Source organism: Scleropages formosus, chromosome 23 (genome assembly GCF_900964775.1).
Source record: "Scleropages formosus chromosome 23, fSclFor1.1, whole genome shotgun sequence".
NCBI classification, from domain to species: domain Eukaryota; kingdom Metazoa; phylum Chordata; class Actinopteri; order Osteoglossiformes; family Osteoglossidae; genus Scleropages; species Scleropages formosus.
The window spans coordinates 4026523-4037408 of NC_041828.1; the positions used below are offsets into that span (position 1 = coordinate 4026523).

The following is a 10886-nucleotide window of genomic DNA, read 5'->3' on the forward strand; positions in this document are numbered from 1 at the left end:
ATCCAATATCTCCAGTCACACAATTTGAAAAAAGTCTACAAGAACATAAAATTTAACAATAGCCGTTTCAGAATGCAAATGTAAATGGTGCCAGAATCCTTTGAAGTCAGAAGAGCTTCCCTCTGCCCAACTTCTCTGTGGTCTCTGTTGCGAATTCATTACAATGAGAAAAACCTTACTCTGTTTTTCTAGTGCATTTTTACTGCATGTGAAGACTGAAAGACTGAAGACTTCAGGTGAAAATTGTGTGCCCTCACTGAGTTCTGTAAGTTGATGAAGTTTCACAGGGAAATATAATTATCACAAAATACATCTGTCATAAGTGAATAACAGGATTAAAGAAAAATAAGCTTACGTGGCAACATGAAAACATACAACGACAAGTGAAAGCCATCTGCATGTCTGCATTAGCCAGTTCCTTCCAGTAAAATGTGGAATTTTGGTGTTCTATATGACCTGGTAACTGATGGGAATCTCTTGGCAGGCAGGAACAGAATAAAGATGTTGCACAAGGACGCAAGGAGGACATGCTGAGTAAAAATGCTTTACTGGAGAGATCTTACAGTCATCGCATACAAACAACATCACGATCGCCAGGTTGTGGCAAGTATCACACAGACGCTGCCAGTACACCACATCCAATAAACTGGGGACCTAAGGAAACAGCAGGAAATTAAAGCTTTTTCGGGCTGGCCGAAACTGTTGATATGACTGATTTATGATTTACCAAATTTCATATGAACGCAAATTCTCTAATAAGAAACCTGACTTTATAGTGCGCTCAAACAGTACATTATTACTATCTAGGAGTCCATGAATAAAAAAGGAAGTGGAACTATTACACTCTGCAAATCATTCAACATTTTCATGTAGCAGAAACTTTCCTTCAGAGCAACTTACAATGTTTTATTTATCTAGTTGATACAGCTGGGTAATTTTACTGGAACAATTCAGGGAAAGTACCCTGCTTGGGGGGGTGCGGTGGTGCAGTGGGTTGGACCAGGTCCTGCTCTCCAGTGGGTCTGGGGTTCAAGTCCTGCTTGGGGTGCCTTGCGATGGACTGATGTCCTGTCCTGGGTGTGTCCCCTCCCTCTCCAGCCTTACGCCCTGAGTTGCCAGGTAGGCTCCGGTTCCCTGCCACCCCGTATGGGACAAGCAGTTTGGAAAGTGTGTGTGTGTGTACCTTGCTCAGGGTTACTCTAACCAGAGGTGGGATTTGAACCTGCAACCTTTGGGTCCAAAGGCAGCCACTCTAACCACAATATTTACATTTATTAATTTAGCAAACGCTAAGTGACTTCCAACAAACTCTATATAGCCTCATCAGTCCACACATCTTATTCACCAATGTGACTTACACTGGGTCACTCATCCATACATCAGTGGAACACACTCTCTCTATCACTCACACACTATAGGGGAACCTGAACAGCATGTTTTTGGGCTGTGGGAAGGAAACCCATGGGAGAACATGCAAACTCCACACAGACTGAGCAGGGATCAAACCCATATCCTCTCACACCACCCAGACGGTAGGCGACAAGCAGCATTACTCGCCGTGCCACCATGCTGCCCACCACCAGCTGTCCGAACCTATAGCTTTTACCTCTATTCCCCAGGCGCCTGTGTTTTTAATATATAATATTTTAATACTAGGGGGGGTGCAGTGGCGCAGTGGGTTGGACCACAGTCCTGCTCTCCGGTGGGTCTGGGGTTCAAGTCCCGCTTGGGGTGCCTTGTGACGGACTGGAGTCCTGTCCTGGGTGTGTCCCCTCCCCCTCCGGCCTTACGCCCTGTGTTGCTGGGTAGGCTCCGGTTCCCCGTGACCCCGTAAGGGACAAGCGGTTCTGAAAATGTGTGTGTGTGTGTGTGTGTGTGTGTATTTTAATACTGTTGTCATATTTGCTGCTAATGTTTTTTTACTGCTGTTTTGTGTCAATAATAAAAAGTTCTTTAATCTGGAGTCCATCGTCACAGGGTGTATTACACCCTGGGGTGGCAGCTGCTCCATACAGGACAAGAAAGCCCTGCGGAGGGTGGGCACACAGTTACCAGCAGTCGAGGACACCTACACCACATGCTGCCTCAAAAAGACAATGTGCGTAATAAGAGGTCACAGTCACTTTTCTCTTCCTTGCCATCTGCAAAACGGCTCAGGTCTATTCGAACCCGCACGGCTAGGTGCAGGAGCAGCTTTTACCCCACTACTGTAAGACTATACAACACTAACCAATGTGCCACCTTTAGTAACTAGAATTGGACTGCTCCACCCAAGCACATTTGTAAATTACACCATCACTTTAAGCATTCTCATTCTCTCGTTTTGAGTTCTGACTGTTACCATTATTGTTACTACTGTTACCATGATTATTTGTATGGCTGTCATTGCTGCCTATTGTATTTACTGTCATTGACACTGTTTTGTTTGTCATTGTTTTGTTTGTGCAGTATTCCTATTGTCCTTGCCCATAGTGTGTGGAGAAGCATTCAGGAAGATTTTCATGACACACGTCCATGGTACTTGTAGTATCTATGACAATAAAGTTGAAACTCGAAGCTTGGATTCCCCCAGTCGCCTGTGTTCTGCGCCCTCTGACAGTGTGTTTACGCCACTGGCCACCAGATGTCGCTGTTGCTCATGAAATCTGCGCCCCGCCGCCGCTCTCCTCGCTCTACGGCGTCTCTCTTCTCCCTTTTCATTTCATCACATCCCAACATGGCGGCGTTAGAGGAAGCTTTCGTCAGCTACTAGTCCGAATTCACGTTTCCTTCATCGCTCTTATTAATGTCAGTGCTCTGCGGAGCAGCGCGTCTCGGATGAGTTTATCGGCGTGAAGACGGAGGGCAACCAGGTGAAGTTTTATTGTTTTTCCACAATCGGAGGTGGCTAGTTCGCCAGGAATTGAACTGAAATTCAACACGATCACGCAAGATCTTCTTCTGCGAGAGCTTGGGGCAAATTTTTAAATTTACTGGGATTTATACTGTTTTATATTATGTCCTGTTAAAAAAGGTGTCTTGTGTTTGTTTCACACTCGGTCTAGGAAAATACAAATCATGATTAAATCTGTGTTTATCTCAGCCTGTGCCAGACGTTCGAATCAGTTTTTATGATGTGTTTTATCTTATACTGACGTACAGAATTTGTCCCGTTTATATAGCTTAATATTTTTTTATTGTAGTGATTTCGAGTAAGTGCCTGCTTCGTGTAATGCAGCAACAGTGGAGGTTAAACCAGCAACCTTCAGGTTACAGTCCGTGTCGGGGAAACAGCGCCACCTAAAGGCAGGTGCGACGAACAGCGACGATATGCGGATGTCTCTGGTAATACAGTTTGTAACGTACTTCTAGTGGCTTTACCTTAGTAGGTAGTGTAATGTAATGTAAAGTAGGTGAATGGGGGACAGGGTGAGATTTCTTTTTATTACAAGTTTAATGAAGTAGATCTCTGATAGGGAGTTATTTTGGGTTTTTAGAGGTTTTTGGGTGGTGACGCTTGCTGTTCCTCGGTGCGAATGATGGCGAAAGGTGTAATACCACATTAGAGGCTCTCAGGAGGGTTCTTATTTCCTCTAGTGTCGAAGCGTTTCCGTGTTTGTGTTCTTGGCGGACATCCTTAGTTTGTATTTACGTCTAGCTAACGCTTTGTTCCAAAGCGACGTACGATGTTAAGCTACTTACAGTTATTAACCTATAGAGCTCAGCTGGGTAATTTTACTGGAGCAGTTGAGGATCAGTACCTTGCTCAAGGAAACTACAGCAGGAGGTGAGACTTGAACCTTTGGGTCCAAAGGCAACGGTTCTAATCACTACAATATCAGCTGTCGGTATGGTGACTACGGGACGCAACAAGATAGGACAAAATTGCCTTTACTTGCTGAGGAGGCTCAGATCCTTTGAAGGATGAAGGACTCTTGTACCTCTTGGTTGTTGTGGTGCAGTCTTTTCTGCAGCGGAAGCCTGGGGCAGCAGCTTGACCAAAGGTGATGGAAATCGGATCAACAAGCTCATCAGGAAGGCTAGCTGAGTCCTGGGAGAGAAGCTGGACTCCCTGGTGGAGATCACTAAGGGAAAGACTCCGAATAAACTCTTTCCCATCACGGACAGCGACTCGCATCCGACCGCCACCTTGTTTAAACACGGGTGCGCTTTCGGCAAGAGCCTGGCCTAGATGTGATGTTCCAAGGAGCTACCGGGGTCGTTTCTTCCAGCAGCCATCAGGCTCTACAATGAGTCTTCGTGCTGTAGGGGTGGAGAATGACCTGTTGCGAACAAAGCTCAATGTCACTTAGTCAGTATCACACCTCACTTCCCTCCACTCTTCATTCTCTTGCATTAAAACGTGTTTGCTTAGTTATTCACCTATTATTTATGTATTTACTAATTTACATGCTTTCCTGTTGAGTTGTTTTAGCTACGTATGTATATGCGTTCGTCACGCGTGTGACGTCGTGCGCTGTTGCAACAGAGTTGAATTTTTTACTCGGAATAATATAGTTTAATTCGTTCACAATTGTTTGTGATGTTACTTGGCCGTATTTCCCCCGCAGGCATTCTGTCACGTTGGCTGCGGCAGAAGGGTCACGTCCCCCCCGCTGTAGCTCCCTGCAGGATGGAGAGCGACTGCAGGATTTCTGTGTGCTGCCTTAGACCCCGAACGCTGGCCCTGCATTTGCTTTTCTGGGGGCTCATTTCTCTCAGGTGAGACCATAACTATGATTCTCTGGGTCCTCCCAGATACAGGTGAATCTGATTTCCTTCCCGTGTCTGTGGCAGTGATGGTTCTGTGTTTCTTTTGGTCTCTTTGATCAGGCGTAGCGTGTGTTAAGAAGACAAATAATTTTTTGTTTTCTGTATACGCCAGTCTGTTTGTGACAGCAACCCTCAGACCTGCCGTTCAACAGCTCAACGAGGTTTTGCTTTGACGTTTCCCGTACTTTACATTGCGGCGTCTAACATTTTTTATTGAACTGACTCTTATCTCTTAGAGTGTTTGGAGCAGCTCTGTTGGGAGAAGAAAAGGCATCAGGTAAGAATTGTTTTGTTTCAGCGCATTGCTTACGGAGCCTGTGTCTGTCTGTCTGCGAAGGAGAGGAAGTTACGTTAGAGGTTATGGAATGGATTTGGAATACATCCTAATACGCATCTTTATGATTGTTTATTAAAGGGTTACTAGGGAGCAGAAACTGAAAACTGACGTTACTAACGTGGAAAGTGACTGATATGGAAGTCGTGATCTAAGTCCTATTAGAAAGATTGGGTTGGCGGTTGTGTTGTCATACCATCCTGCTTCTAGTTTAGGGTATGTTCTACCTTGTGTTCCATGCTGCCCCAGATAGGATACTGAGTGGACGTCTCTTTGTGTTGATGGTTACTGAAGATGGATGGGTAGAAAGGGTCTTGTGGAGAAAAAAAAAAAAAGCCTCAAGTTGATATTTTTGCTGATGGTTGGATAGTTTTTTCAAGGTTGTAGCAACTCTTCTGGACTTGAGATGTAGAACTTAATTATGAATTGCTGTGATTAATTAATTATGCGTTGCTGGGTCTGTATTGCAGTGGTGGAAACTGTGGCCACACCCTGCTGGCAAGTGGAGGAGTTTGTGGTTTCCACCGAGTGTACCCAGTGCAGCACCTTCCAGTCGGTAAGAACCTGATTTCCTGCGGCACCCAACCTCCTGCTGTTGCTAGGGAAACATGTCAACTCGGTTGTAGCAGTTTAGAATACTAGAACCGGATCTTTCAGAGCAAGATTTTAGCAGTCGTGTGGAAACGGTCCTAAATTTTTTTTTTTTTTCCCTGATTTGTTTACACAAATTATGAAATAAATGCATCCGTTTCTTAAATAATAAGATTAATTGTGTCATGAAGGTGAAAGCCCATTGTAAGGGAATAACGATACCAGTATTTCTTAGCGGGGGAAGGAATCAGGTGCTGAACACAGAAATATTTCAACATAAAATTCATTGAAATATCAAAATGAAAGCTATTTTTCCGCATGATATTCCCCTGGTTTTTTTTTTATCTTTATTTTCAGCCATTTTCGGAGTTTGTAATTTGGTTCGTGGGTGTTTATGATGTAAAGTCATTCAGTTTAAAAGGTCATTGCCTGTGTCTATCAGTCTGCAAAGCATCGGCAGACGCTGTAAATCGTTACTAATGAATGTCTGACACTAAGTGATGTCATTTGATCGCTATATTACGGCTCTGTTTGGACAAACGTAAGATTATTCATCTTATGAGAACCATTTAAATATGTAAGAGGGAACATATATGCAGTAGTTGGTTTTAGTATGGAAGCAGTGTACAGAACACTGATGTAGAGGCATGTAAAAATTAGTATAATCTAAAAGTATGTACAAAATGAGTGTAATCTCATATTGTGGGATTCCTCCAAAGTTATTCTTAACCAGATTTATTTCTTTAATGTTCACAAAGCTTGTTCTTACATTTTTCCAGCTGCTTGTTGATTGAAATGTTTGCAGGGGGTCTTTCTATGAGTGAAGCATGAGTTTTTGGTGTGAAAAGTGTTTTTTTTTTTTTTTTTTTTTTCCTCTCTGTCTTTCTAGAAGTCTTTGGTTGCTTGCAACCCCACTGGATACGTGGAGAAGATCAATTGCGGGAAGTCCAACAAAGATGAGTACAAGAGGTGACTGTCCTTGTTAACACTCACATCCATCCACAGGAAGGAGGGAAAAAAAACAAAAACACCAGCAATTATTAACAATATTCAGGTAGTTTCCCCCCAGAAAAATAACTGCTGATGGTTTTGTTAGCTTGTCTAGGTGGTATTTACTGGAGGAGCTGAAGGTTTTGTGTGTTTAAAAAAAAAAAAACCGTCACAAGTTTAGTTCCTTCGCTTTCCGACCGTCGTAGTGATTCATGGTGGCTCGCACCATCCACGCTCACTTAATTTCAGCTCTCTTACTTTTCTTTCTGTACCACAGCTGTCGCTCCACAGTGGTGGAAGAGCGACTCTTCTGGAAGTTTGAAGGATTTGTGATGGGCCTGACGGTGATCTTTGCCCTCCTTGTGGTTCTGCGGCAACGGTCCCTGGACCGCCAGGCTTCGGAGAAGGTGCGCAGGCAGATCGAGTCCATCTAAGTGAGGACAGCACCTGCTTCTGATTTACAGGGTGAAAAGGACCAGGTCATCTGCATTGTGAATGAACCCGGATTGAGCCTCACTCAACAATGGACTCCAAATGAGATTTGAGTTTGCGAAAATGGATTAAATTTTAGGTATCTGCTCTCGTAAAACTGGATAAAAAATGTAACATCCAGCGTTGAGAAAGGATATTTTTACTAGTTTTTCTGTGAACTCATCAATCGGTTGAGGGCGCCGGGTTGGGATTACACCGAGCCTCGGTACAGAACTATGGGTAAGACCAACTGTGTGCCATAACGGAGCAAGAGTGAACCTCCGCAGACTGAATCTTTGACGAAATGCCGTAACGAGAGCTGAAGAAGAGATTGACATCCCTGTGCCGAGGAGAGCTCTCCAGGAAATGTCAGAGGAAAAGCGAAAGGAAAGACTGTGGGTCGTGTGCAAGTGCTCATTTCCTCTGTTTACCGATATCGTCGGGGAATGGGCACTTTTTTAATGTCTGAGGGTCTTTGTCAATGTGTCGTCACTTTACATTCTTCTGTTGGAACAACTTCTTCTGTTGGAAATGCCAGTATTTAAAAAAAAAAAGAAAATAAATTAATCTTTCATCTATCGTTCAGGTATAGGTCAGCAAGTCTGACCTTCATCGTTTAAAAATAAAATACAGAAGTAGTGATTCTTTTCGAATATAATATATTTATTCGGAGTTGAGGTAAAGGGGTAATCTTTATAAAGGACTAGTTTGTTTGAAGTATTACTTGTAAAGGACGAGTCTGCATGTACCATCACTTGAAATAGGTGATGTGCAACATTTTTCATTTAGTGAACAGTATTAAGTTGCCATTCCTGTAGATGTGATATCATGAGGTGCTGATTTTTTTCTTATGTCCTATTGGCAGTCAATACTTTGGTGAGCCGCAGTGAATACTGTTAATTGTCCATCAGTTTTATTCCAAAAAGGATTTTTGAAATTTTGAAATGAAGGGTTCGGATGGTACAAGTGTCAAGCTTTTAATTTTTACAAAGTGAAGCCTGATTGTGATGTTCAGCAGAGCCTGGCTTCTTAAGGACATGGCAGGCATGTGCTGTTGTCTATGAAACTTGACAAGATCATCATAAACATAAGCAGAGACATGAAGCAGCCTGGAAGGAAGTTCTGTCTGCAGTTTTTTATTATAGTTTCAGCAGCAAATTGAGCAAATTTAGTGGACAGAGGCTTATCAATACCCTCTTTTGGCTTCTCGCCTGTTTTTTTTCTCTGACTCCTCTTTGCCCGTTTAAGCTGTTTATTGTTTGCTTTGGGATTTTAAACAGCTGAACATGAAAAAGGGACTTAGATGTAAGTGATTATGTTGCTACAAAAAACTAAGAATGTTTATTTGAGCGTTGTCTTTGTTTTAACAGTAACAGGTGGTGATTTCATTTCACCGTGTTAAATGGTAAACAGGACCGATGTCCTGTATCCCAGACCAGGTGGCTTGCAGCAGTTTCCACTTTGTCTGTCTTTGACTTGTTAGGATTTCCTGTAAACTTGGTTGGCCCAAGAGTTTGGAACTGAACGGTAACTCTGCACTTGAGACTGGACTCTGAGGCCTCTCTGGCATTTGACACGACCGCAATCGCCATCCTACCAGTCACCCAGCTAATGTGCCATGCTGTCTTTTGGAATCACAAAAATTCAACTTGGATATGTATACACTTCATTTATTACTTTCCATAAACACTGCTGAACTGAAACTACTGCTCAGCACCATATGAACATAAAAATAAAATCAACTGATTTTGTCTCGCTCAGTGGGAACATGGGTGAAATTAGTATTTGGAAACAGTATTGTCACGGCAGGTTAATAATGTTGGCTTTATTTTTATTTAGGGAAAAGGAAGCATTTGTTTTAGATGGTCTGTAAAATTTTGGTACCTTTTTTTTAAACAGGAAGTTAATCATTGTCCAGTTTCCAAAGCTCTTAATGAGTTATTCAGATAATGGAAAATGCATTCTGTTGCATTGTGTTTTTTTTTTTTTTTTGTTTTTAGTGTGGTTTTTTTTTTTACTTGAGTGAATGAAAGGTTAAGTGATTTTTGTGCGTTTAAGGAGACGACGTGAAATCACTTGTTTTCACCTTCTGAAAATGTAATTTTTAAAAAGGTTTTAACTGGTATCTTCTACTGTAGATATATTTTTATGAACAAGCTGGAATGTAACAGTTTGGTTGACATCCTTGGCATTGAAACAAGGACTAAGAATAAATTCCATATTGAACATTTCTCACTGTGATGTGAAATCTTGTGTAGATTTTTTTAGGACTACTGAAGGCAGTGGGGAAGAATAGGTTCATTACACTAATTTACATTTTCCTGTAAAGTGTAAGTCATTTCTTGTCTAAACGTGATGAAACATAGGACACGGTTTCAGAAAACATCATAGCTCAGTTAAGACAATTCCTACAATTACAATTTTCTTTACCTAATAAAACAGTAGTGTAGAATGTAGTTTTAGTCTTTGCTCATGTAAAAATATAATTTATGGGCAGATTTGACATTTCAGTTGTTACCATGGAAATGACATATACCATTTATATAACTCGACATGATCGAAAGTTTTCGGCAATACTTTCCTCAGGCTAATAATGAAATTAACCGGTCATATATTTACGTTAACCAACTCCGCAAAGTATAACGGTAAAATGCAGTGGTAAATCAAATGTGGCTAACTAAAGGAAATTTGACAAAACATTAAATGTATTCTGTGCAACCGTGTCCAGGTAAAAACACAGCTTTTGGTTATTAAAGGCCTGTACATTTTATTAAAAAATTAAATATTGTGTTTACAAAGGTTATCATCTACACTGTTGTAACTAACTGACATAGACAAATTCCTTCATTTACAAAGTGAAAGCACTTAGTGGGACAAATCCCTTGTCACACCAAAAGGGCATTTTCGTACTGTGGGACGAAAGTGAGCTCAATTAAAGGGTCATAAACACTTGAGAAAGAAGTAGTTGCATTTCGAACCCCGTGGACAGTCGCACAGTTGGCCGTGTCGCGCTCCTCTTTTCACCGAACAGAAATCTCCCACGTTGCACTGAAAAGACATGAGAGGTTTCAGTCACGGAAAGTAGTTGCTTTACCTCCAAATCTGTAGCAGTGCAACCTTTGCAAGAAAATGCATTCCTTTGAGAACATTCCTAACATATTCGTGTATTGTTTGAGCTCTTCTTAGTGTATAAGTAGCCTTCTGTACACAATTTAGGGTCTCCTTTATGTTCTCAATGGTCTTCATGGTGGCTGAAGTAGAATTGATGCCTCTGATTGGAACTAACACCCTACCCGATTTTCCCTCCTTAGTAACTCTAAGTGGTGGTCTGACCGGGGTCCAGAGAAAAACACCTTGTTTTGAAACACAAAGTAGGACAAAACTTTCTTAATTAAATAAAAAATGACAAAAGCCCCTGTTTTTTCTGTTTTTGCACTTTGATGCCATTTAATACCATTGTAATTGGAACTAAAAATATAAATTAAGTAATTTAATACTGAAGTAATCCTAGAAAATATTACAATCTTTCTATGGGTTGGTTCATTTCTGAAGGGTGTAGGACACAGCATCAGGTGGTAGTAAATGAAATTTAAAGAAACCTTAACACTGAGTTATGTTTTTAATATTGCTTTTTTAGTTTTCAAAGGTATGATATGATGTTCTTTTAATTCAGATTTTTTTATAATTGTACAAATAATTTTACATTGTAAAAAAGTGAGCTGTGAATTTAAAATGCAAGTATTAATGC

General features: G+C 41.4%; 1 protein-coding gene across 4 annotated transcripts; it reads left to right on the forward strand.

Annotated features, from left to right (window-relative positions):
- The first annotated feature begins 2711 nt into the window (after window positions 1-2711).
- jtb (jumping translocation breakpoint) lies at window positions 2712-7737 on the forward strand. 4 transcript variants are annotated; one of them, XM_029248030.1, is made up of 7 exons: window positions 2712-2852; window positions 3183-3324; window positions 4551-4701; window positions 4989-5029; window positions 5557-5642; window positions 6567-6646; window positions 6945-7737. In XM_029248030.1, exons 3-7 carry the CDS (start codon window positions 4613-4615, stop codon window positions 7099-7101), a joined length of 453 nt encoding a protein of 150 aa, XP_029103863.1. In that variant the 5' UTR covers window positions 2712-2852; window positions 3183-3324; window positions 4551-4612; the 3' UTR covers window positions 7102-7737. The 4 variants fall into 4 exon arrangements, 3 of the variants coding, with proteins under 3 accessions (XP_029103863.1, XP_018615340.1, XP_018615339.2); XM_018759824.2 differs by lacking the exon at window positions 3183-3324; XR_001966466.2 differs by lacking the exons at window positions 2712-2852; window positions 3183-3324 and having other exon boundaries at window positions 3743-4701; window positions 6567-6731; window positions 6945-7021.
- Window positions 7738-10886: the final 3149 nt, after the last annotated feature.

What these genes read in the sequence shown, in the direction of transcription:
- jtb (XM_018759823.2), top strand. Translation starts at nt 4,523, where the DNA reads ATGTTACTTGGCCGTATTTCCCCCGCAGGCATTCTGTCACGTTGGCTG. An exon ending in GGGAGAAGAAAAGGCATCAG is followed by an intron (nt 5,030 to 5,556) that starts GTAAGAATTGTT and finishes TCTGTATTGCAG; the next exon opens with TGGTGGAAACTGTGGCCACA. An exon ending in AACAAAGATGAGTACAAGAG is followed by an intron (nt 6,647 to 6,944) that starts GTGACTGTCCTT and finishes TCTGTACCACAG; the next exon opens with CTGTCGCTCCACAGTGGTGG.